At 40.7% G+C, this 27,318-nt stretch overlaps 1 protein-coding gene across 3 annotated transcripts; it reads left to right on the top strand.

Moving 5' to 3' along the window:
* The first annotated feature begins 1,946 nt into the window (after positions 1-1,946).
* Positions 1,947-26,634, top strand: GOLGA7 (golgin A7). 3 transcript variants are annotated; one of them, XM_034647592.1, is made up of 6 exons: positions 1,947-2,102; positions 2,419-2,550; positions 8,301-8,453; positions 15,399-15,500; positions 16,558-16,620; positions 25,226-26,634. In XM_034647592.1, exons 2-5 carry the CDS (start codon positions 2,440-2,442, stop codon positions 16,603-16,605), a joined length of 414 nt encoding a protein of 137 aa, XP_034503483.1. In that variant the 5' UTR covers positions 1,947-2,102; positions 2,419-2,439; the 3' UTR covers positions 16,606-16,620; positions 25,226-26,634. The 3 variants fall into 3 exon arrangements, with proteins under 3 accessions (XP_034503483.1, XP_002918590.1, XP_019654540.1); XM_002918544.4 differs by lacking the exon at positions 1,947-2,102 and adding an exon at positions 2,103-2,201; XM_019798981.2 differs by lacking the exon at positions 1,947-2,102 and adding an exon at positions 2,103-2,201 and having other exon boundaries at positions 16,553-16,620.
* Positions 26,635-27,318: the final 684 nt, after the last annotated feature.

Raw genomic sequence — 27,318 nt, 5'->3', positions numbered from 1 at the left:
CACACAATGTATGAAAACTGTTTTGTCTACTCCCCTAGACTGATAGTTCAAGAGCGGAGGCTGTTCTATCTGTTTAAGGATGTTCCCAACTGCAAATATTGAATATGTAGGAAAACAACTCCTAGGAGATCTTACCGAATCAGTAAGGACGCATCAACTTTAGAGACAAACACTAGTAGACATTTAATGTAGAACAGGGTCAGATGATGGAACGGAATAGAAAATCCAGAAATAGCCACACACACACACACACACACATGCACACACACACATATAAACAAATGATTTTTGACACAGCTACAAAGACAATGAAGTGGAGAAAGGAGAGTTTTTTCAGCAAATGGTGCTGGAATAACTGGATAATCATATGTGGAGAAAAAATGAATTTAAATCCACACCTGTGGTAGGCAGAATAATGTCCTTCCCAAGAAATGTCCGCACCCTAATGCCCCCAAACCCAAGGATATGTTAAGAGAGTGAAATGACAAGCCACAGAATGGGGGGGGGGATTGTAAATCATAAATCTGATATAGGACTTTTCTCTACAATACATAAAAACTCTCAAAACTCAATAACAGGAAAACAAATTGCAAAAGACTTGAGCAGATACTTCATCAAAGAAGATATAGGGGTGGCAAAAAGTACACAAAAAGATGTCCAAAATCATTAGTCATAGAAAAGTGAAATTTACAACCGAAAGAAGATACCTCTATACAAGTGCTGGGAAAATGTGGAGCAACTCTCATACGCGGCTGGGAACGTAAAATGGTACAACCACTTTGGAAAACAGTTTGGTAGTTTTCTAAAAAGTTAAACACTCGATATTTACCCAAGGGAAATGAAATTGTATGTCCATACAAAGACTTGTAGATGAATGTCCAATAGCAGCTTTTTCTGTAATAGCTCCAAACCGGAAGCAACTTAAAAGTCCATTAACAGATGAATGAATAAACAAACTATAGGATACCAATATGATGGAATACTATGCAGCAACAAAAAAGAATGAATTCTTGATAACACAACAGATGAATCTCAAAATAATGTCTATGCGAAAGAAGACAACCCAAAAAAAAAAAAAAGATACTGTGTGATTCATTTTATATAACATTCAAGGAAATGCAAACTAATATATAGTAACAGAAAGCAGATCAGTGCCTGGGGAAAAGAAGATGGGTGAGGTAAGGACAGAGGGATCACAAAGGAGCATAAGAAACATTTTGAGGGCAATAAATGTTCACAATCTTGATAGAGATGATGATTTCATGGTTGTATACATATGTTAGAACTTACTACATTGTTCACTTCAAATATGTTCCGTTTACTGTATGCTATTTATACTTCCATAAAACTGTTTTTAAAATACAGTAAGAGAAATTTTTAAAAATATATAAAAGGCAGGATGACACAGTGGTGCAAACAAGTTGTATCAGCCAGGCACCAGCAGACAACGGTAATGTGGGGTTTCTTTGCCTTGCAAAAGTATACTGAGTTAAGTGAGAGCGCCAGTGGTCAAGGAAAGGAGAACTGCCTGTCCTCTGAGGCCACCTGAGGGATGTAGACTGGGGTGCTGAATGAAAATCTTTGGGGTAGGAGGAACGGTTAACACCTCAGAGAATTGGAGGAGGGGATACTTGATAATAAAGCCCAAGGAGGTTATTTGTCCTTTCTCCCGCCCCATTGCCAAAAGGATCCCTAGGCATCTGCTTGCTATTTCCTAATTTGTGTGAACAGTTTGTTTTGTATAGAGTCGGGTGGTGTCCCACGTGTAAGCTAGGACATCCAATCCAGGGTGAAAATTACGCCTTACATCAGTGATCAAAAACTACCTCGACCATCACCAGGGAAATGACACAACACGGATATGACACAACAGGGAAATCCCGAGTCTTAGACCTCCGCAACCACCCGTAGAGGCCAGCCTCCACAGTTTTCCCGCACTCGTCCCTCCCAGCCCAGCCTTTTCCTTCCGTGCTGACTCCTTCGGGAGGGGCGGGAGAAGGAATCGGCCCGGACCCCGCCCGCTGGGCGCGCCTCCGCTCGACAGCGCGCAGCCTCACCAGAGTCGCTTTACGGCCGGGAAAAGGGCGGGCCCTGGCCTTGAGGTAGGAACCGAGTTGAGGGGCGGGGAAAGAGGCCTTTTGCGGCAGGACGTAAGTGACGTCGTGGGCGGTGCGACTGCAGCTGGAGGGCAGAGGAGGCGGGTTCGTGTTTCCCGGGCCGAACCGGGCTGTGGGGGGCGCGGGGCCTGGGCCGGGGCTGTAGCTAAAGGCCTGCGGTGACAGTATGGGTGAAGGAGAGTGGGGTGGGGGAAGCCTTGGGCCATTTTGGCCCGTGGGTGGGCCTGGGGGGCTAGCGGGCTGAGTCTTGGGTCCAGGCCGGGGATCTGACCCGTGGTTGGTGTCCCCCCCGAACCCGCAGCGCGCCGGTCCTGTCCTCGCCATGAGGCCGCAGCAGGCGCCGGTGTCCGGGAAGGTATTCATTCAGCGAGACTACAGCAGTGGCACACGGTGCCAGTTCCAGACCAAGTTCCCCGCGGAGCTGGAGAACCGGGTACGCAGACTGGCACCCCGCACCTGCTCTGGGGCGAGGGAGGGGGGCTCTTCAGGGATGGAAGGGAGTATGGGCCGACACCGGGCCCGCTCAGGGTCTCGCGGCTCTGGGGAGGGGCAGGCAAAGAAGGAGCCTTGGTCCGAAGAGGGCCACTAAGCAAGACACGATGCTTGGAGGAGGACGGGTAAGGCCAAGCCCCCCGTGTGATGACCTTATAACACTCTGTGGTGCCCAGTGCCGGGAATCTGTACCCAGCCAGCCGTCGTCTTCCCTGCTCTCCCCCCACCCCCACCCCGGGTTTGACAGCAGTGATGAGGAACTAATTCCTGAGGTTCCAAGCCACCTAACTCAGCATGTTGTAAGCTATATCCTCCTACCTCGCCAGGCAAGAGTAATTATCATCATTCTCGTGACTGGCGTTTGTGGCCATTGTGCTGGTCGCACTGCTTGGCAGAAAGGGTTTATTAAGTTGCCATGCCAGGCAGTACAGACAGGCCTTCTTGGAACCTGAGAAACGCAGAGCACTAGATTGGCCTGGACAGGGAAAGATCTCAGAACAAGGCCTTACACTTGTCATTCCCAGTTACAATCACTGGGAGCCACCTGTGTTTTGTTGGCTTGCATATCAAAATTGGCGTCAGGATATGGGTCCCTTAGGCAACCCTGCATACAGAAATGGAAGAATGGGCTGTGTTCCCTCTTTCTTCAGACTGAGAGGGGAAAAATCATTGTATCTTATTTTAAAAATGCAGTGAAGTGAGCGTATGTGTGTGCTTTCTTGTACCTGCATGTGCTTACCCAACCAAAGAAAGATCTTTTGGCCTTGAGCCATTTTGTTTTCTTTTTAGAGGTCAGTTTCTGGTTACATGGGACCAGGTTTTGTGCCCTTTTCTCCTTGATGGGGAGGGTGAGGGACTAGAGGTGATTGATTAGGTGTGCTGTGGGTGTGGGAGTAAGAAATACTGGTCATGGGATAAGTGGGTGTAGATGAGTCTATACTAGAGAAATGTGTAGCAGTCCTTTAAAATCAGCTTGTAACAGGTAGGTGGTTCTACCTGATTGCCAAGTTTAGAAAATCAATGTATATCAATTGTAGTGTCCTTTTAACTTAATTTATAACTGTGGTCAGGTTAGTGACCTAAGTATGTTTCTTAAAGTGCAAATAAAAGATCAGGTATGCTTTATAAAGATGGTTTGTAGATTAGCTTGTCTGTGAAATGCCATATAAATGCTGCAGTTCATTATCTCGATGTGGAGTTAACTCAGCTTGACACTGGGTAGACATTTCCACCGTGGTTTGAAAAGGTAGAAATTGAGCAAGTTGCCTTTTGGCTAGAGCTACTGAATGTTATTTTTAAAACAATGTAACATCACAGTTAACATGTTTTACATGTTAGGGCTTGTATGAAATGAAGCAAATGTTTTATTTGTAAGCCTTTTATGGAAACTCTGACTTACGCTATTTATGTACTTTCAAATCAGAGTGTAAACTATTCTTTTTACCACACTTACTTGGATGTTACAAGATTCCTTTGTTTAAAGGTTTTAAAGTCAAACTTCCAGCTCATAACTGAGCCAAATATATGTATGCAGAATCAGACATTGGCCTTCCACTCCGTGTGTGGTAGAGCCCTTATTTTATAGTTTGAATACAGAAACACAATGTAGTCACAGTACTCCACTGATTCTTACAGGAAATTGATGTTTCTAAATTCTGGAGTCCTTTTACTTCTTTGACTTCAGATTATAGCCTAGAACTGCTTGTAACTATATGGAGTGTTATTTGGTGCTGTCCAATTGTGTCTTTGAGGTCTTTGAGGTTTTTTTTTTTTTCCTTTTTCTTTTTAAATGTTTGGGTTAAAACACTAGTTTATACTTTAAACTGCTTGGGAGAGCTTTGATTTTTTTCTTTTAATGCATTGAAATCAAGTTTAAATTACAGGTTTAAATTTTCCTTGCTTTGTTTGATGGAAAATTGAAAGGTTTCTGTCTTTGTTTCTCTACTGCTTACCTAGAAATTGTACTGATTGCTCTGCCACTGGGGGTGATTTTCCTTCTATGAGAACATCACACTTGGCAATTTAATAGAGGAAAAAACTAATATACAAATGTTTTGTGTTACTTTAAAGCATTAAACATACATATATTTGTACTCTTTAATCTCGGAGTGAGGACAAGTTCTGCCTGTTGACAAGTTTACTTTTTCTGTTGCCTGTTAGAATGTAATACTTTGATGCTTAAGTACTTTGTTGCCAGGACAGTCCTTAATGCTTTATTCTCACTTTAGCCAAAATACAGACATGTTAGGCACCCTTGGTCTGGGTAGGAGAGAAATGAGTGAACTATAATTGAAGGATTTGTTCCCTTACATACCTTTAAAAATATGTGTCTACATCTGGTTGGTAGAAATTACCTTTGACTTGTTACCTTTGACTTATGATCACTTTAAGCTTTAGCTCCATGCTTTCTATGACATAGTTCAGGAAACAAAAATTCTGAGAAAATGAGTCTGATTCCTGTTTCCTTCTGATTTTCAATGTCTATTATTACTCCAAGTTTATATTTGGCTCCCACTTCACAAATCTCCCAATTTTATAGCTTCAAGTACCCAAGGGAGAATACTGACAGGAGGTCTTCATAGTGAAGTGAGTGAGAGGAAAATGCCCACATTTGTTCTGTTGAGCCCTTGTATGTTATGTCCTTTGCCTTTACTGCTGCCTAGCATGCTTTTTACCCCCATTTCTTTTCTTAATAACCTTTCAAAGAAATTCTTGACTTTAATTTCCTTTTTATTAAACTTTTTTTAAGAAAAATCCTTCACCTTGGATTTTTTTTAATGATCTGTGATTTACCTCCGTCCTGTAAAGCATTATAATCTTGGAATAACTTTTTTAAGAATTCATGTTTCTGCTATGACCGTAATTCTGATCTGAAAGAAATAAAATGTTTCTGGGTTGGATCCCATGGTTTTGAATCACACTGTGTCCAAAGAAATGTACATAATTCAAAGAACTTTCCTTATCAGATCATAATATTTTAGGTAGATCAAATGTGCATGTTTGAAATTATTTAGACTTTTGTGGATTTCCTGATGTGACAAACTGAAGGCGTTAACTTGGGCATAATTAGTAAAGATAACAATTTCTTATAAATATTTGTTCATGGAGTGAACAAAGTCCGTTTTCAGGGAATGAGAACTCTGACATGGATTCCCCAGATAACCATTCTTCAAGTGGTGGCTCAATGCAGGAATGCTACCCTGGCTTCTAGCACCATCTCCACCCACCCAGCCCTTGTCAGAAACTCTGAATATTCTGCGAAATTAAAAGTAGCTCCTTTTGAAAAACAGGAGAGCCGCCACCACTTTAAAGTTCACATTAAAGTTTTTCATGCCATTGGCTCATTGAGTCCTCAATAGTTTTTCCACACAAAGGACAAAACAGTAGTTGCAACTGCCTCTAACCTAAAGGATTTTAATAGCTTAAAGGTGAAAATCATAAATTGTTTTACATTTTTAAAAAATTATGTTCGTGGGACTATTTTGTCTCAAACTGTATATCAAAGTTCTTTGACTTTCTTCCGAGTCTGTTTCTATATAAAGACTTCACAAAAGTGGGGCATCTGGGTGGCTCAGTCGATTAAGCCTCTGACTCTTGATTTTGGCTCTGGTCATGATCTGAGGGTTGTGAGATTGAGCCCCGTGTCAGGCTCTGCACTGAGCATGGAGTCTGCTTAAGATTCTCTCTCTCAGAAAAAAAAAAAAACAAAAAGACTTCATAAAAGATAGAATTTATATGTAAGGAGTTACTCCTTTCAGGAATAAGGCAGATGTGTGAGTGGAGGCCTAGAGTAAGGACAGATAAATTGTCCTTTTTTGCTGAGAATGATAGTGTTGCATGAAATACTCTACTAATGGGGTGAAAGTCCTAGGGCAGAGCATTGAGATTTGAAATCTACAAAATTAGGAGAAAAAAGTGAAAGCAGGAGATTAGAGTGAAAATGGATGACAGTGGTGGTATTAGTGTAAATGTGAAATAATGGTGTCACTGAATAGAAAGGTAATAGGAATGACTCGGTGTGAAGAGTTGTGTGCGATAGTTTGAGATTTTGTCTTGTTTAGTGTGAGCTTTCAGTAGATTCCAGTGTTTAGGTACTCAACTTAAGATTACTTGCTCTTAAGAGCAAAAGAGGCAAACCAGGAAACAGACTCTTAACTATAGAGAGCAAACTGATGGTTACCAGAGAGGAGGTGGGTGGGGGGATGGGTGAAATAGGTGATGGGGATAAAGGAGGGCACTTCTTGTGATGAGCATTGGGTGTTGTATGAAAGTGCTGAATTACTCTTTTGTACACCTGAAACTCATATTATACTGTATGTTAGCTAGCTGGAATTTAGATAAAAACTTTAAAAAAATAATATTACTTGCTCTTTCCAGATAAAGAGAATGTCTCCTACCTTTTGTGCCCCCACCATACTTTAAATATGCCTCCACTGTAGTGCTTTGTCAATTTGTTATGTTTTTATGTTTACATACCTATTCTGCTTTCATGACTCAACTGCTGGAGGACTGAGAGAGTGTCTTATTCATCTTTCTCTAAGGCCTGTCCTAACATCTGTCTGATAGTGGGTGCTCAGTAAATGTGAATATAAGTGAATGGAAAGATTGGGGGGATTATATGATTTTTAAAAAAGATTTATTTATTTTATTTTATTTATTTTTTTAATAATATTTTTTATTATGTTATGTTAGTCACCAAACAGTACATCTTTAGTTTTTGATGTAGTGTTCCATGATTCATTATTTGCGTATAACACCCAGTGCTCCATGCAATATGTGCCCTCCTTACTACCCATCACCAGCCTAGCCCAATCCCCTACTCCCCTCCCCTCTGAAGCCCTCAGTTTTTTTCCCAGAGTCCATAGTCTCGTGGTCCATTACTCCTTCTGTTTACCCCCTCTTCCTTCTTCCCTTCCTTCTCCTACTGATCTTCCTGCTATTTCTTATGTTCCATAAATGAGTGAAACCATATGATAATTGTCTCTCTCTGCTTGACTTATTTCCCTTAGCATAATCTCCTCCAGTCCCATCCATGTTGCTGCAAATGTTGGGTAATCGTTCTTTCTGATGGCTGAGTAATATTCCATTGTATCTATGAACCACATCTTCTTAACCCAGTCATCTGTTGAAGGGCATCTCAGCTCCTTTCATAATTTAGCTATTGTGGACAGTGCTGCTATGAACATTGGGGTGCACCTGGCCCTTCTCTTCACTACGTCTGTAAAAGATTTATTTATTTTAGAGAGAAAGAGGGCATACGAGCTGGGGGGCAGGGGCAGAGAAAGAGAGACTCTCCAGCAAACTCCCTGCTGAGCACAGAGCCCAACATGGGCCTCGATCCTATGACCTATGAGATCATGACCTGCGCTGAAACCAAGAGTCGGACACTCAACCAACTCAGCCACCAGGTACCCCAGGATTGTATAATTTTATTAAGTTACTTGATACTCAGCATAGAGAATAAAGAGATACCATACTGAGTCTTGAAGATACCCCGTGTCCATAAGAGGGATAAGATTAAACAAAGACTAAGCAGTTTCAGTAACATAGGTACTAATTTTATCACCTAAAATGCTTGCCAGCTAGTGGATAGGAATGTTGATAAAACAGAATAAATTAGTGATAGCAAGCATTAGTGAGTGGTTAATCTTTTTTTCCAAAACTTATTTTTGAATTCTTTTTTCTGTATAGATTGATAGACAGCAGTTTGAAGAAACAGTTCGAACTCTAAATAACCTTTATGCAGAAGCAGAGAAGCTTGGGGGCCAATCCTATCTTGAAGGCTGTTTGGCTTGTTTAACAGCATACACCATCTTCTTATGCATGGAAACTCATTATGAGAAGGTAAGGCTACCTTTGTTTTCACAAAATCTCTTAAATCATAAAAAAGGTGAGTTGTTGACATGCTTACATGGTGGCAGTTGCCATAAAACTTAAAGGGGCATGTGTAATAATAATAATTTAAATTTTGCTGTTGCTCCTGTGTCTAGAGCACATAGTAAAGAATCCTGAGTGTTTCAGAAACTGGTCAAAATTGATCTGTCAACATGGAGTTGACATACCAATGTTCAAATTGGCTTACACTTAAGAAGACTGTGGAAAATCTATATTCTCATTCTGTCTAGCTTTCTGAGAATCCTCTTACTTTTTTCCCCCAAGTCTCTCTCTTCAATCTTATCCTGCCACCTGAGTTCTTATCTTCTTTTTCCAGCTGCCTGCTAGACCTGGAGTTGCCAGCTTCTCAACTTAGATGTCCCAAAGGCAAACTGCACACCTCCTGGTTTTGTTTAATAGCACCCTGCCTTTTTCAGTACCATCTGAAGGTGTGAAAGATGAAGAAGAGGGGAAAATTTATCAGTTGTCAAAGACTGATACATCTTCCATTTTCGCATTCATTAACATTTCATGATTTCCTCTGCCACTGTTCTAATATATGCCCTTACTACCTGTCTCTTAGGCTGTTGAAATAGTCTGTTGAGTTTCATCTCTTCCATTCTTTTATTTTTCCAAACCATCCGCTGCTGCCTTCATAAAACTCTGCATTACTGGGGTACCTGGGTGGCTCAATCAGTTGAGCCTCCAACTCTTGATTTCAGCTCAGGTCATGATCTCGGGGTCCTGGGATCAAGCCCCGTGCCAGGCTCTGCACTTAGCACAGAGTCTGCTTGAGATTCTCTCTCTCTCTCCTGCTCTGCCCCTCTCCCCACTCAGGTGCACTGCCTCTCTCTAAAATAAATAAAATAGAATCTTTAAAACAACAACACTGCATTACTTCCTCTAGTACTCTTACAAAGCTAGAGGCCTTCCCTGGCTTCCCATTTACTGCCAGTGCCTAAAGTTCAAGCCCTTTCTCCAAGTGACCTCCAACTTAACCTTTCCAGCTTTGTCTCCCACCCCTCCTTCACTTCATCTTTCAGCCAAACTCATTCCCTGGCCGGGCACCGAGCACACCCTCCAAGGTTTTCCTCCACCTACAGTGCCATTCTTCCCATGTTCAAATCTCACCAAGTCCATTAGGTCCTACTGTCATCTCACTTTTCCTTACTCTTCTAAATCAGAATTCTTTCTCACCTTTGTATCCCCACAGCATTTTATTTATGTCTCTTTTCCTGGCACTTAACCTCTCTTGACTTTGGAATGTAGCAGTTTGCATTCTTATTTGCACTTCAGGTATGTATTTTTCTTGAGGTCAAGGACAGTGCCTTAGTGGTTTTGTGTCCCTCTTCATGCCCAACACTGTGCCCTGGGTGTATTAGGCGCTCGCTGAATGAATTTAAGTTAATCACAGTAACCCCTAATAAATCATTTAATTTTGAGCATGGTTAGCAACTGAAATGCTATAAGGATGTCTGTATTACAGATTATACCTCACCTAATAGAAGCGTCCCTGTGATTGTCTAGGACTCTATAGTGAAAAGGAGATACAGTTGCAGCTGAACTATTTTTGTGAGTTATTGGCTGAAAATGCTGCCATATGCTTCATTAGCTCCTGACATGAATTGTCTTAGTGTTACTAATAAAAGGGAGTATTTAAATAACTGAATTAGTAGTTTATATTTTTTTCCATATCATACAGAGAAGCAGTTAACTTTCATTCCTGTTTAACATTCAAAATCAGAAGTTTTAAAGGATCAGTATCAGCTTTCAGTCTGTGTTTTGTCTTAGCAGCTTCTCTTTAATAGTACATTTGCTGAGTAAAGGGACAAGGGATTCATTCATTTGATAAATATTTATTGAAAGCCTACTATGTGCTAAACAGTGTGCAGGGGATATAACAGAATAGGGCAAATGTGATTGCTGACCTTGTGGTGTCTATAATTTAGTGGTAACAACTGATGCAAAGGAAACAAAACCAACTAAATTATAAATGGTGGTAAGTGGCTTGAAGAAAACAAACTTTCCTGTGATAGAAAACAATAGGAGAGACCTAATTTAGATTGTGTGGTCAGAAAAGGCCTCTGAAGTGGTAACCTATAAGCAGCTACATGAAGGATGCAAATCCTGGGACCATTCAGGTAGAGAGGTCAGTGTGTGCAAAGGCCCAGAGAGCGCAGTGGGTCCTGGGAACTGTAAGAAGGCCAGTGTGGAAGGAGAGGAGTGGAGAGAGGGGCCAGAGGCGAATTTGGAGAGGGAAGGAGGAGCTGTATCATGTAGGAGTGTGTAGTCCATGGAAAGATGCTCAGATTTCATTCTCAGTGCAGCGGGGAAGCTACTCGAAGATTTTAAGCAGGAGACTGATATCAGATTTTCGTTTTAAAGCAGTCCCTTTACTCTAGGGGAGAAAAGATATATAAAAGTGGAAGTAGGGAAACCAGGTAGGATGCTCCATAGAAATCCAGGCAAGAGACAACGACAGCTTGGACGGGGAATGGAGCAGTAGAGGTGGAAAGAAGTGAACAAGTTCAAGGACTATGATGATAGTGGAACCAAGATATGACGAGGAACTGAGTGTAGGAGGGGTAAGGCTGACTGCATATGGATAGAAACTAGGCCATCTGAGGGTGGTCATTTAAAGAAGTATAAGATACTACCAGTTTAAGGTAGAATTATATCCTCTAGACAATTTTGTTCATGCTTAGTGGAGTATTAGGTAATTGAGTTGTCATTTCACTATAGCTTTACATTTGTTGGTAAGATTTTAATTAACTTTTATTTATCCATGTGCATTTGCTAAAATAGATAGCTACCTCGTTCTAATGTCAGTTGTAAAAAGAAATTGGTAATTGGGTGCCAGCCAAGTCAATTACATTAATTATGGGATCATGGACAAATTAATCTGAGTTCTCTCAACTATAAAATGGGTGTTAGAATTAATGTATTTCCTCACATATGGTAGATGCCTGATAAATAGTGTTCTCTTAAGATAAATTTAAAAATTAAGTTAGTGTATATGCGCGTACATGTGTGTATATGTATATACATGCACTCGTGTTCACGTGTATATACACACGTTTTAATCAGATATTTGTGAACAGTTTTTTTCAGGTGTAAGTAATCTTTTTTAGCAGCCGCTAACTTATTTAGCTTCTTAAAACATTTAGCAGCTTTTAATTAAAATCCCTTTGACTATTGGGGCCCCTGGCTGGCTCAGTCGGTTGAGCATGTGACTCTTGATATCAGGGTTAAGTTCAAGCCCACCTTGGGCGTGGAGCCTACAATCAATCAATCAATATCCCTTTGATTATTAATCTTGAAAGGCAGTTCTCTGTATCAGAAAGAGTGGAAATTGATCCTAATACATGTTTTAACTTGGGTTCATAGGCAATATAGAAGGTACTACTTTGTAAGTCTAATTAAGGTTTCTTTCTTTTTATGGAGTATTATAAAGCAAGTAAAGACCAACTAAAATAGGGACACCTGGGTGGCTCAGTTGGTTAAGCATCTGCCTTTGGCTTGGGTCATGATCTTGGGGTCCTAGGATCAAACCCACATCAGGCTCCCTGCTCAGTTGGGAGCCTGCTACTCCCTCTCCCCCACCCCCACTCATGTGCTCTCTCTCTCTCAAATAATAAATAAGTAAAATCTTTAAAAAAAAAAAAAAAGACCAAATAAAATTAGTCCAGAAACCAAAATTTAAGACAGGGTGACATTTTTTAAGTAGGTGATTTTATTTTAGAAACTGGATGTGAATAAATAGATCGTGCCAAGTGAGTAACTGGAATGGTCATAATTAAGACATGTACTTACACTTTTAAAAGAAAATATTAAATGTATACTTGTAGTTTTGATAAAATGATATAAGAACAGCTGCCCTCTCCCTCTCTCCAGTTTGTCCCTTAGGAATTTCTGTGCTCTCATTTTCCACTTTATGAAAGGACAGGATTGAGTCATTTAGTCTGTATTGTTTTAAACACTAAAATTTTTAGTCTACAAACAGTAAGCCAAATATAATGCTTACACTTCATCATGTGGGTTAAATTTTTTGAAATTGTAAATAAGCCTTTTAAAACTCACTAGAACAATCATGCTTTTTTCCCTCTATAATGTGCTATTTATTGATTTCAAAAGAAGATAAAGACTTCAGTGTTGTTTCTCTATTGTTGCTGCCCATTATAATTAGGGAACAAATGGGCTGGTAGAAGCTTCTCCTCTCAGTAGCTGTCTGCCTCGTTCATAACATCCCTTCTGCTTATGTGCTCTAATCTGTAAAAGAACAAATCAGAAGCAACTTAGATATTTTCTGAAAATACTAAGATCCTGCTGTTCTTGCTTAGCTTTGCTTAGGATATTTTTTCTTGAACGTCTGGATTTTTTCTTAAGGGTCTCCCCAGTTTAATATTCTCAAGGAGGATAATAGTCTTCAATGAGGTTTGATTGTGAGGTTTTGTTGAGGGTTTGAGGATCACAGAGGTAATTTTGTTCAATATTATAGTTTGTTTTGACATTGCTTTACCAAAAATAATAAACTATGACTAAAATGTCAACAAAGTTTCTTGGGAGTAAGAATGCTGCTTTGTCTTGCCTGGGATGCAGTATGAGTCTACTCATGTTAATACTTTCTTGTTGCTAAAGAGACTGAGAGTTTAAGAGTATCTTGTTTAAGACAGTCCTGCCTTTGCCAGAGTGGTAAAAGAGGATTTGGAGCTTACGCAAAAACAAAACATTGTTTCCTTTCTGAACTGATACCTAAGTGCACGTGACTGTTATTAAAGTTTAGATAAAAACCTTGCACAACAGAGTTATGCTTAAATCAAATAAAGACATGCTGTTTCTTTGCTGGTAACCTGTACCCAAGGAAAGAGGAAAGAAAGCTGTTCTGAGGGAATCCTTTCTTTGAAACCAGCCATGCAAGCACTTTTCTGACTGTCCCCCCTAGTGGAAATGGACTGGAATGAGGGTAGACCGACTCTCCAATTTCCAGTTCTGGCAGGTGAGCTAAGAAAGGAATTGGAGAGAAGATTGAGCGTCCTGAGTTGGGCACCTTTATGGGCTACTTCCTTCTATTTGTTATTTTAGCATGATTGACAAACTGATAGAAATACAGTGCCTAAGATTTCTTTTTTGCCCACAAAGACCAAGCATCACTCGAGTTCTGTGAGTTGAAAATATGAGAATGATACTTGTATTACTTCAGGTAATTAGATGAAAAAAAAATGTTTTCTTTAGAAGTGGTATTCTTTTTAAATATTTTATTTATTTATTTGACAGAGAGACAGCGAGTGAGAAAGGGAACACAAGGGGGGGGAGGAGAGGAAGAAGCAGGCTCCCAGCAGAGGATCCCGATGCGAGGCTCGATCCCAGAACGCCGGGATCACGCCCTGAGCCGAAGCCAGACGCTTAACGACTGAGTCACCCAGGCACCCCTAGAAGTGTTATTCTTAATTCACTACCTAAAGAACCCTGCAGATTGCTCTTGTAATAACACCATGCTTTTAGAACATGAAATTATAGTATTCCCAAAGATGTAACTTAATAAACCTACTTAAATTTTATTTCCCTTCAATAAGAAAATTCATTATATGAACTACCTGGTGTTGTAAATTCTAAATCATCTTACACGACAGCACCTAAATTCCAGCACCCTAATTTTGTTAGTTTGCCCTGGTATGTCACAGACCCGCACTTAATTGCTTCTTAATCTTTAACTTTATTCTCATACAGTTCTTTTTTTCCCTTATGTTGTGATCACATTTATCCAAGACTTTAGCATATGCTGGTAGTATGAATTTAAGAAAATATATAGTAATTAAAGAACTGGATCAAAGCCCTTTTGAACATTAGAGCCAAAAAAGGGTTATGATGACTTTGAATCTGAAATAAAACATGTAACTCTTTGATTTTGTATATAGCTATTAAGATTTATGTTCTTCTAGCTTATCTATCTCAAAATTGCCCTTATTAAAGCTAGAGATTTGGCAATTTCCAGAAGTTCCTTTGTATCCTATCTGGCTTTTGTCTGCATTTGCTTTGACTTTTACAGCCTTAATGCTAAACTTACAACCCGAAGTTCCCATCAACAACACAAGAGCAAACTACAGAGTAGCATTATATGCGGTGGTGGAAATGATATAAGACACCTGTCATCAGAAACTCCATAGCAGCTGTCACATGCTTTACAAAGGAAATAAACTTCTCATTCTTAAACTAACTGGGCTATCTCTTGTTAATGGGCCAACTTTGTATCATTACTTAAAGTTGACAAAAACATTCCAAGGAGAGAAGCAGCAGTTCTTAAGTGTTAAAGGGAACAGCCAAGAACTACCTTGGTGTCACATTAACAACATTTGATAAGGGGGAAAGAGAAAAAATACAACCAACTTTTGTGTGTATAATCATCTACTTATTTCTCTATATCCAGGATTGAGACGACAGCAGGTAAGAAGGAGGGGCTGGCGCTCATGCTTTTGTATGCACTGGTACTTACACTGCATAGAAGATCCTGTAATTTGTGGAGTCCATCAGGCTGTGCTGTGTGTCGTGTACAACCGGTGTGTGCCAGATACTCACAGCTGCATCCCTTCATATGAATATCCATTTCTTGGTTTTTTTTTTAAGATTTTATTTATTTATTTGACAGAGAGAGACAGCCAGTGAGAGAGGGAACACAAGCATGGGGAGTGGGAGAGGAAGAAGCAGGCTTCCAGCGGAGAAGCCTGATGTGGGGCTCGATCCCAGAACGCCAGGATCATGCCCTGAGCCAAAGGCAGACGCTTAACGACTGAGCCACCCAGGCGCCCCCCATTTCTTGTTTTAAAAGCTAATTCCACTGCCTGAGTTTTTTGAGATCCAGCTGATACTTAATGGGAAATCTGATGACGTGTTAAAAGCTATGGTGTTTCTTTCTGTCAGGTTCTGAAGAAAGTGTCCAAATACATTCAAGAACAGAATGAGAAGATATATGCTCCCCAAGGCCTCCTCCTGACAGATCCCATTGAGAGAGGACTTCGAGTTGTATCTTTTTTGTCCAGATCATAAGGTCTAAATATCTATAAAAAGAAAGTTTTGACAGTACTATTTGGCATCAGCTAGAGAGAATTTAACTCCCTTCTCTTGTATTTGCCCTAGGAATCTTCTGTGTGAATTGCATACCTATCATAAGCCTTCTGTTTCCAACATTTTTCTGAAAGCATGTCTCCTTCCTTTGCCTTGTGCAGGTCCTCAGATGGTTTAATGTTCTGGTTACCGTCTTTCTTGGTGGTTCTGAGGGCATCTTGTAGTAATAATGGGGGTGGCATGAGTAATGCATCTCAGCTGCAGAAACTCTGAACCTAAAGCCTCTTTGAAATGCATAAACTCATAATGTGTGGTGAGACTTGTCATCCAAATGAATTGCAGTTCCATGGGTTCATCTGACTAGTTGAAATCAGTTACAGCTGCCAGATGTATCATTTCATTACCTCTGACATACTGTGCATATTTTTAGAGGCAGTAAGCTTTGAAACTCACTAAGTGAATTTGGTAAATAAAATTGCAAAAAAACTAATTTAGCTTGATAACTGGAGTAATGAGTAAAATAAATTTTTTTAAAAACCTAGGTCAGATAATCCCAGGCCTTCCGGCTGATAATAATTTCAGCAGTTTTATTATACTCTGCAGCACTGGTTCTTAAACTTTTAGAGGTCATGAACCCTCTCCCAAGAAAAAGTTTGCAAATAATTACAGGGCCTTTTGAACCCCTGAATTCATTACTTTCTTCGATTCTCAGCTAAGAATCCCCTAGTTCTACAATATAGCATCTTTTTTCAGAATTTTTTTTTTTCCAAAAAATAAAGAATGTTTGCGGGGGGCAGAATTACATGTGGAGTACTACAGGCAATTACATTCTTAAAGTTTTTTGCAAAGTGAAGAAAGCATCATATTTAACTTAAGTAGGAGAAATTCTTAATAATTTAAAAATGAGCAAAGGAAATTGAAAGCAAAGTCCGTGCAGATCATACACATCATCTTGCCACAGTCCCCTTTTATATGTTCTGTTCTCCAGTGTTTTCTTAACAGCTATGCTGTTTAGATTGAAATCACCATTTATGAAGACAGAGGCATGAGCAGTGGAAGATAAACCGTAGAATTAAAGGTAAAAAAATTATACGATTTACATGCAAGTTTTTATCATTTGTAGCATGCGTGAATTTTCTTGCCTCCGTGGTAAATAAATCATTAGATAATGGCATATTCTCTGTATTGGCTTGAGATTTAAAATGTATATTTAACCCAGGTTCTATTCAGTGATCTAGAATTTAATCCTGATTTTTCCCTTCTGTATTGTTTTCAGACTGGTTTTGTTGTTGCTGCTTTGTTTTGGCAGGTGTTTTTTCAGGGAAGGAGGTCTTGTTTTAATATTTCAAAGCAATCGTAGACATTTTGCATATAAAAATCATTTTGGATTTTGCATATTAAAATCATTTCAGCAATTGCCCTGCCTGTATGATGAGTGGCTTTAATAAACAAAGAAGCATTTCAGAGTGGAGGGGGAAGATTGTGAATATTTCCTTTATTTAAGTGGCTTCATTGCCCTGTAGAAGAAAACTTATCCTGGTGGTTAAAACCGTAAATTTAATTCTTTTGTTTAGAATATTTATGCTCTAGGGGGGAGGTTAAGATGGCGGAGGAGTAGGGGACCCCTTTTTCAGCCGGTCCCCTGAGTTGAGCTGGATAGGTACCAGACCACCAGGAATATCCACGGAATCAGCCTGAGACTCAGGAAGATACATCTGGATCTCTACAAATGAACATCTCCAGCGCTGAGTATCGAGGTACGAGGCGGGGAGCCGTGAAACCGCGCACAGTTATCGGAAGCTAAACAGAAGGGGGAGGGAGCCGCCGTGTCAGGGCGCCGGGAAGCGGTAGCCACCTACAAGGGGGAGCGGACAGACCGCGGACCCGCACGCTTGAGACAGCAGGCTGAGAAGGGAGCTCCGGGAGCGCACGCGGGACGGCTGGCGGTTGGCGGGCCACCTGCACGGGGGAGCAGGCGGACTCGCGGTCAGCACCCGTGAGACACCAGACTGAGACGGGGAGCTCCGGGAGCCCGCGCGGGGCGGCTGGCGGCTGGCGGCTGGCGGGGTTGGAAACACAAAGGACAGAGACGTGCCGGCCCTGGAAGTGAGGGCTGGGACGCCGGGTGTGGGGCGCACAGCCCGGGATGCTGCAGGGTTGAGCAGCACCAACAGAAACAGAGTTAAAGTGGCCAGAACATCAGTGGAGAACGATCCGCGATCCCTCTGTTCTGAGACAGAGGCTGAATTTCAGCCGCTGCTGCTCTCTCAGAAGAGGCATAGCAAACCGCCAGGGAAAGCCGCCAGAGAACAAAAGCCCGGAAATACCGGCTCACAGGGTGCCCATCCCCATCCCCCCTCGCAAGGGACACAGAGACTCTACCCAAACAGGGTTTTCTGAGTACCGGCAGGCAGGCCCCTCCCCCAGAAGGCAGGCTGAAAAATCAAGAAGCCCACAACCCGGAGCGCCTGAGTGGCGCAGTCACCAAGCACCTGTCTTCGGATTAGGGTGTGATCACAACGCTCCGTAAGGAGTCCTTCATCGGGCTTCTCCACCGGGAACCTGCTTCTTCCTCTCCCACTCCTCTGCTTGGGTTCCCTTTCTTGCTGACTGTCTCTCTCTCTCTCAAATAAATAAATAAACTCTTTAAGGAAGAAGCCCACATCCCTAAGATCTCTATAAAACAAGGGCGCACGGCCTGGGTCCCAGTCAACACTTGGGCTCTGGACAACCCTGCAATCTCTCTTCATCAGAATGACGAGAAGGAGAAGTCCCCCCCAGCAAAGAAAAGATAATGAGTCTGTGGCCTCTGCCACAGAATTGGCCTCGGCCACAGAATTAATACATATGGATGTATCCCAATTATCAGAAATGGAATTCAGAGCAACAATGGTCAAGATGATGAGTAAACTTGAAAAAAGCATCAGAGAAAGCGTTGCTGAGAATATAGAATCCCTAAGGGCAGAAATGAGAGCGAATCTGACAGAAATTAAAAACTCAGTGGGCCAAATACAGTCAAAACTAGAGGCTCTGACGGCCAGGGTCACCGAGGCAGAGGAACGCGTTAGCGAATTGGAGGATGGGTTAGTAGAAGAAAAAACGAAAATAGAAGCTGGTCTTAAAAAAATCCACGCCCACGAATGTAGATTACGGGAGATTACTGACTCTATGAAACGATCCAATGTCAGAATCATCGGCATCCCTGAAGGGGTGGAGAAAAACAGAGGTCTAGAAGAGATATTTGAACAAATTGTAGCTGAAAACTTCCCTAATCTAGCAAGGGAAACAAGCATTCGTGTCCAAGAGGCAGAGAGGACCCCATCCAAGCTCAACCAGGACAAACCTACGCCACGGCATGTCATAGTGCAATTCGCAAATATTAGATCCAAGGATACAGTATTGAAAGCGGCCAGGGCAAAGAAATTTCTCACGTACCAAGGCAAAGGTATCAGGATTACGTCAGACCTGTCTACAGAGACCTGGAATGAGAGAAAGGCTTGGGGGGGCATTTTTAAAGCTCTTTCAGAGAAAAACATGCAGCCAAGGATCCTTTATCCAGCAAAGCTGTCATTCAGAATTGATGGAGAAATAAAGACGTTCCAAAATCGCCAATCATTAACCAATTTCGTAACCACGAAACCAGCCCTACAGGAGATATTAAGGGGGGCTCTATAAAGGTAAAAAGGCCCCAAGAGTGATACAGAGCAGCAAGTCACAACCGATACAAAGACTTTAAAGAGAAATGGCATCATTAAAATCATATCTGTCAATAATCTCTATCAATCTAAATGGCTTAAACTCTCCCATAAAACGCCACAGGGTTGCAGATTGGATAAAAAGACATGACCCATCCATTTGCTGTCTACAAGAGACTCATTTTGAACCCAAAGATGCATTCAGACTTAGAGTAAGGGGATGGAGTACCATCTTCCACGCAAATGGACCTCAAAAGAAAGCTGGAGTAGCAATTCTCATATCAGATAGACTGGATTTTAAACTAGAGGCCATAGAGAGAGATACAGAAGGGCACTATATTATTCTTAAAGGAAGTATTCAACAAGTGGATATGACAATTATTAATATATATGCCCCCAACAGGGGAGCAGCAAGATACACAAGCCAACTCTTAACCAAAATAAAGAGACATATAGATAAGAACACAGTAATAGTAGGGGACCTCAACACCCCACTATCAGAAATAGACAGAACACCCTGGCAAAAACTAAGCAAAGAATCAAAGGCTTTGAATGCCATACTCGACGAGTTGGACCTCATAGATATATATAGAACACTACACCCCAGAACCAAAGAATACTCATTCTATTCAAATGCCCATGGAACATTCTCAAGAATAGATCATGCTCTGGGACACAAAACAGGTCTCAGCCAATACCAAAAGATTGAAATTATCCCCTGCATATTCTCAGACCACAACGCTCTGAAATTGGAACTCAACCACAAGGAAAAACCTGGAAGAAACTCAAACACTTGGAGGCTAAGAACCATCCTGCTCAAGAATGACTCGATAAACCAGGAAATCAAAAAACAAATTAAACAATTTATGGAGACCAACGAGAATGAATACACAACGGTCCAAAACCTATGGGATACTGCAAAGGCAGTCCTAAGGGGGAAATACATAGCCATCCAAGCCTCACTCAAAAGAATAGAAAAATCTAAAATGCAGTTTCTATATTCTCACCTCAAGAAACTGGAACAGCAACAGAGGGACAGGCCTAACCCACTGACAAGGAAGGAGTTGACCAAGATTAGAGCAGAAATCAATGAATTAGAGACCAGAACCACAGTAGAGCAGATCAACAGGACTAGAAGCTGGTTCTTTGAGAGAATCCATAAAATTGATAGACCACTGGCAAAACTTGTCCAAAAACAAAGAGAAAGGACTGAGATTATTAAAATTATGACTGAAAAGGGAGAGGTCACGACCAGCACCATTGAAATTGCAAGGATTATTAGAAACTTTTATCAACAGCTATATGCCAAAAAACTAAACAATCTGGAAGAGATGGAGGCCTTCCTGGAAACCTATAAACTACCAAGACTGAAACAGGAAGAAATAGATTTCTTAAATAGGCCAATTAACTATGAAGAAATTGAGTCAGTGATAAACAACCTTCCAAATAATAAAACTCCAGGCCCAGACGGTTTTCCTGGGGAATTCTACCAAACATTCAAAGAAGAAATAATACCTATTCTCCTAAAGCTATTTCAAAAAATAGAAACAGAAGGAAAGCTACCAAACTCATTCTATGAGGCTAATATTACCTTGATCCCCAAACCAGGCAAAGACCCCCTCAAAAAGGAGAATTACAGACCGATTTCTCTAATGAATATGGATGCCAAAATCCTCAACAAGATCCTTGCTAATAGAATCCAACAGTACATTAAAAGGATTATCCATCATGACCAAGTGGGATTCATACCTGGGATGCAAGCATGGTTCAACACTCGCAAATCAATCAATGTGATACATCATATCAACAAGAAAAGACTCAAGAACCATATGATCCTCTCAATTGATGCAGAAAAAGCATTTGACAAAATACAGCATCCTTTCCTGATTAAAACCCTTCAGAGTGTAGGAATAGAGGGTACATTTCTCAATCTCATAAAAGCCATCTATGAAAAGCCTACTGCAAGCATTATTCTCAATGGGGAAAAGCTGGAAGCCTTTCCCTTAAGATCAGGAACACGACAAGGATGCCCACTCTCGCCACTATTATTCAACATAGTACTAGAAGTCCTTGCAACAGCAATCAGAAGACAAAAAGGGATCAAAGGTATCCAAATCGGCAAAGAAGAAGTCAAACTGTCTCTCTTTGCAGATGACATGATACTCTATATGGAAAACCCAAAGGAATCCACTCCCAAACTATTAGAAGTTATAGAACAATTCAGTAAGGTGGCAGGATACAAAATCAATGCCCAGAAATCAGTTGCATTTCTATACACGAATAACGAGACTGAAGAAAGAGAAATTAGGGAATCCATCCCATTTACAATAACACCAAAAACCATGCGTTACCTTGGAATTAACTTAACCAGAGACGTAAAGGACCTATATGCTAGAAACTATAGATCACTTTTGAAAGATATTGAGGAAGACATAAAAAGATGGAAAAATATTCCATGCTCATGGATTGGAAGAATTAACATAGTTAAAATGTCCATACTACCCAGAGCAATCTACACTTTCAATGCTATCCCGATCAAAATACCGAGGACATTTTTCAAAGAACTGGAACAAATAGTCCTTAAATTTGTATGGAACCAGAAAAGGCCCCGAATCTCCAAGGAACTGTTGAAAAGGAAAAACAAAGCTGGGGGCATCACAATGCCGGATTTCGAGCTGTACTACAAAGCTGTGATCACAAAGACAGCATGGTACTGGCACAAAAACAGACACATCGACCAATGGAACAGAATAGAGAACCCAGAAATGGACCCTCGGCTCTTTGGGCAACTAATCTTTGATAAAGCAGGAAAAAACATCCGGTGGAAAAAAGACAGTCTCTTCAATAAATGGTGCTGGGAAAATTGGACAGCTACATGCAAAAGAATGAAACTTGACCACTCTCTCACACCATACACAAAAATAAACTCCAAATGGATGAAAGACCTCAATGTGAGACAGGAATCCATCAAAATTCTAGAGGAGAACATAGGCAACAACTTCTATGACATCGGCCAGAGCAACCTTTTTCACGACACATCTCCAAAGGCAAGAGAAATAAAAGATAAAATGAACTTATGGGACTTTATCAGGATAAAGAGCTTCTGCACAGCCAAGGAAACAGTCAAAAAAACTAAGAGACAGCCCACGGAATGGGAGAATATATTTGCAAAGGACACCACAGATAAAGGACTGGTATCCAAGATCTACAAAGAACTTCTCAAACTCAATACACGAGAAACAAATAAACAAATCATAAAATGGGCAGAAGATATGAACAGACACTTTTCCAATGAAGACATACAAATGGCTAACAGACACATGAAAAAATGTTCAAAATCATTAGCCATCAGGGAAATTCAAATCAAAACCACACTGAGATACCACCTTACGCCAGTTAGAATGGCAAAGATAGACAAGGCAAGAAACAACAATTGTTGGAGAGGATGTGGAGAAAGGGGATCCCTCCTACATTGTTGGTGGGAATGCAAGTTGGTACAGCCACTCTGGAAAACAGTGTGGAGGTCCCTTAAAAAGTTAAAAATTGAACTACCCTATGACCCAGCCATTGCACTACTGGGTGTTTACCCCAAAGATACAGACGTAGTAAAGAGAAGGGCCATATGCACCCCAATGTTCATAGCTGCATTGTCCACAATAGCCAAATCATGGAAGGAGCCGAGATGCCCTTCAACAGATGACTGGATTAAGAAGCTGTGGTCCATATATACAATGGAATATTACTCAGCTATCAGAAAGAACGAATTCTCAACATTTGCTGCAACATGGACGGCACTGGAGGAGATAATGCTAAGTGAAATAAGTCAAGCAGAGAAAGACAATTATCATATGATTTCTCTCATCTATGGAACATAAGAACTAGGATGATCGGTAGGGGAAGAAAGGGATAAAGAAAAGGGGGGTAATCAGAAGGGGGAATGAAACATGAGAGACTATGGACTATGAGAAACAAACTGAAGACTTCAGAGGGGAGGGGGTGGGGGAATGGGATAGACTGGTGATGGGTAGTAAGGAGGGCACGTATTGCATGGTGCACTGGGTGTTATACAACTAATGAAGCATCAAACTTTACATCGGAATCTGGGGATGTACTGTATGGTGATTAACATAATATAATAAAATAGAATTAAAAAAAAAGAATATTTATGCTCTTCATTATCCATATAATGACCTTAAAGAAGCGAGAAACAAATTAGTTAATACTGATAGGAGTGTAGACGCAGAATCATGTGGAAACCATAGTCCATTAGCACAGCCTTCTGAGTAACAGAAAATCGCACTTCGTGATTTCTACCAATTCCAGTCATTTACACTTTCTACAGAGAGTGTTCTGCCGCTGTGCTTTCCTAGTTGACTGTCACTAACAGGCAGCACAGAAACCGATTCTGCCAAAGCAGACCTCCTCCTCCCTCCCAGAGCAGCAGTAATAACTGCCATTCCGAGGGCACCTGCTCTGTGCCAGGTGTTATACAAACGGTATGTCTCATTCTTACAAAAAGTGTGCAGGTATTTCCCCCATTTTAGAGATGAGCAAACCAAGGTACAAACAGATGAAATGGTGTTCTCAAAGAATTACAGTTTAACCCACTTTGGGATACGAACCCAAGTTCGACGGACCATAAAACACCTGTTTTTTACACCATACTTCCTGTAGGTACTTGCAGCAGCAGAAACATGGGGAGAGGGAAGAGTTCATCAGATTATTTTAAGTGTTTATCCTCCCCTTTTCTTTTTCAGGACTTTCTTAAAAGATACATTTTGTCTGCCCCCGTACAATTTATCAAATCCTATAAACCAACCAACATTCCAAAGCTGCCATCTTTTAGCACTAGTGGAAGTGTCACCTGAATTCTTTGACTTTGAAAGCCAAAACTCTAAATAATGACATCCTCTGCCATGTGTTTTCTTTCTTTAAAAAGGCCTTGTTTGGGAACACTTAGTGTTCCTTGCTCATAGACTTTGTCGTGTACAGTTTCCAAACTGACACTTCTCAGTGGCACAACCAGGAACCTTAATGTGTGGCTTTTGTTATGTGCCTTTGGAATAAGTTTGTTTTATCAGTTGCAGCTGCGTGGACTTGGCACAACCCATTTGTCATGACCCATTTTGCAGCTATTATTGCTAAATGCGATGTTTTTCTGAGGTGGTGTGGGGTTTTGAGCAATTAGACACCAGAGACTAATCTATCAATAGTCAGGCAACTATGAAATTTTGAAATGGGAAAGATTTACATTTGGAGCTTCTGGATAGTTTCATGAATGCAAATATTTCTGTTCAGTTTAAAGCTGTGTGTTCCTCGGGCCCAGGATCTAGTGTGGGTGGAGGTCTAGGAGGAGGGGGGAGAAACTGTAAGAGTAATTAATTCAGTTCTGCCTCTGAGGTTTCTGCAGGTTGAAGTATTACATGGGAGTTAATGATTTAACCAAACAATACACAAATCATGGAGATGGCCTTTATTAAAAATGTTTAAAATAGCTCCGTTAAAGACCGATGGTGTTTTCTCTTTGGATTGTCTTCTTTATTTAAAAATCGGAACATATCATTACCCGGTCACAATAAATGAGCGCTGATGAAAATAGCTAACTTTTGTGGGTGCTCATTATGTGCCTGCACTGTTCTGAATGCTTAGCACTGACCGTCACAGCGGCCCTACAAGGTACGTACTGTTTTCCCAGATGAGGAGAGTCAGGCGCAGAGAACCCAAGTTCCTTGTCTAAGGCTGAAGACTAGTAGGTAGCCGTCGAGGTGACCTGACCCCGGATTCGCCACTTCAGCCTGTGCTCTGCTACCTACCTCTTGTGACAGGATCGTTGAGGGATGAAATATCCAGGGCTTGCGTTTTCTAGACTGTCGAGCTGTGTCCTTGCTTAGTATTCTGTTCAGCAGAACTAGCCCACTTAGAAGGAGCTCCTGTGAGCTGGTGTAGGGGAGATGTTGCTAAAACTTCTACATTTTGCATCTCCTGCAGATCCCACCTCCAGCTGGGACCCTCATCTATCCACTGGCCGATCGCAGAGTGTCCCCTACCTCCTCTCCAGAGCATCATTCCTTTGTATCTGCTGCCAGAGCCATGGTGCCATTTACTCCAAGGACTAACTTTCTAAAATTCCACACCTGGAGTGACCTCTAGTCGCTCAGCATCCACTTTGTGTCTCCAAATTGTGTAGGACTCTGTAATCTTTTGATTAGTTTCTGAGAAAACACAATGAAGCATTTCACTTTTTTTATTCAAAGCCATTAATAAAATAGGCCATTGGTTAGCCCAACACAAAGCTTCTTTCTCATCTGCCACCAGTACCAGTGGTTCTCTTCATTCCTTGGGCCAGCTTCCCAGGTGGCTCTCGACTTCAAGTCGTATCTCAGCCAGTGTTCAGTCTTATTTCCCCCAAATTCATAAAATGCTTTTCTCCAGGATTTTGGTGAAAGGTAGGCTGTGTCTGTGGTTTTGCTAATGCATCTCCCGGATCTCGAAGAACTACCAGTTTTGCCATGACTGAAATCTTAAAGATCTGTTTCTGCTGTTCGGTTTCTCAAACTGAAACTCATTGGAAAAATAATGTATAATGTTATTTGTTTTATGATAGCAATTATTCCTAATTAAAGCAGTATTTAATGCAATTTCCAGTTATTTTTCTTTGGAGAATTTTGCTATTGCATTACCTTGAATGTTGGGAGGATGTAGTATGTGTTGCGTGTTCCTTACAAAAATAAGTAAGCACAATAAAGTGGATGCTAAACCATCAAACACATAAATGTCCCTGCTGTGTCCCTGAATGTGTAATAAGCAAGTATAATAAATATTTTAATTATAGTTTTGTTATAAATATAACTTATGAGAAGAAAAATTTGATAGGAATAATACTGTATATTGCTAATTTTTAACTGTCCCTACTGGCAAACCTTATGATTCATAGACTTTCTTCATATACAGTATTCAGTGCACAGAAATCTTATGATTGGTTCAAGTACAATAAGTTAAGTGATTTCCAACTAAAACTCTCAAGTCTGAGTCAGTGTTTCTAGTTCTTTTGGCTGTATATTCTTAGTATCAGGGTTTCTTATGCCCTTCTTCCATCTTTGGGGTTTGAGAGCACTGTTTTTGGGAGAGAGTTCAGAAATATATTAGGAAAGAATGAAACAGTTAAAAGTTTTACTTTCAGAGATACTGTAGGTGCTAATACTGGATTTAATCTTTCAGATTTAGTTTCTTTTATGTATCTGTTATTCAGTAAATCTCATTGGTCTGTGTAATATTTTAATTGTATAAAATTCCTTCGTTACTTTAGAGCCTGTAATAGTGTGTCTGTCTGCCTTTTAAACCTGTTGCAATAACTTTGCTGAAATAAGAACACATTAGTAAAACTTTTCTTAAACAAATTGTCTCTGTGTCGTACTTGGTGTGGTTTGGTAATGTGATGTGGCATTAAATTTCGCAGATAAACAATACTACTAGAATCGGGGCAGCTTAATATTTTCCAACAAGCATCTTACACTTATCACACTTTACAGTTTTTTACATGCTTCATCTCATAAGAGGCAGATATGTTAGCTAAAGAGATAAAAACTAAGAAATCATCCCTGATAGTCAAAAATGTATCCAGCTAAAGAAATAAAAGATAGGATGTTTCATTAGGAATAAAATATCAGTTACTGTTACTATCTTGGATCATCTGATGACTCTTTTAAGAGTAAGTGCATTAGTAGAGAATAACCGCTTATAAAATAAGTCCATATTCTGACTTTTGTGAGATTATTTTTCTTTTTTTTCTTTTCTTTTTTTTTTTTAAAGATTTTATTTATTTATTCGACAGAGATAGAGATAGCCAGCGAGAGAGGGAACACAGGCAGGCGGAGAGGGAGAGGAAGAAGCAGGCTCATAGCAGAGGAGCCTGACGTGGGGCTCGATCCCGTAACGCCGGGATCACGCCCTGAGCCGAAGGCAGACGCTTAACCGCTGTGCCACCCAGGCGCCCCGTGAGATTATTTTTCTTTATAAAATGTTCAGCTTCTCTTTCCTACACAATTACAGTAACAGTAAATGGTACTCATAAAGAAGGTCGT

This window comes from Ailuropoda melanoleuca, chromosome 18 (genome assembly GCF_002007445.2).
Source record: "Ailuropoda melanoleuca isolate Jingjing chromosome 18, ASM200744v2, whole genome shotgun sequence".
Taxonomy (NCBI): Eukaryota; Metazoa; Chordata; class Mammalia; order Carnivora; family Ursidae; genus Ailuropoda; species Ailuropoda melanoleuca.
This window is presented reverse-complemented; position numbering and strand designations above follow the sequence as displayed.

Bases quoted from the DNA above. Each gene is read 5' to 3' on its own strand.
- GOLGA7 (XM_034647592.1), top strand. From the start codon at position 2,440: ATGAGGCCGCAGCAGGCGCCGGTGTCCGGGAAGGTATTCATTCAGCGA. The intron at 2,551-8,300 runs GTACGCAGACTG...TTTTCTGTATAG, and splicing joins CCGCGGAGCTGGAGAACCGG to ATTGATAGACAGCAGTTTGA. The intron at 8,454-15,398 runs GTAAGGCTACCT...TCTTTCTGTCAG, and splicing joins TGGAAACTCATTATGAGAAG to GTTCTGAAGAAAGTGTCCAA.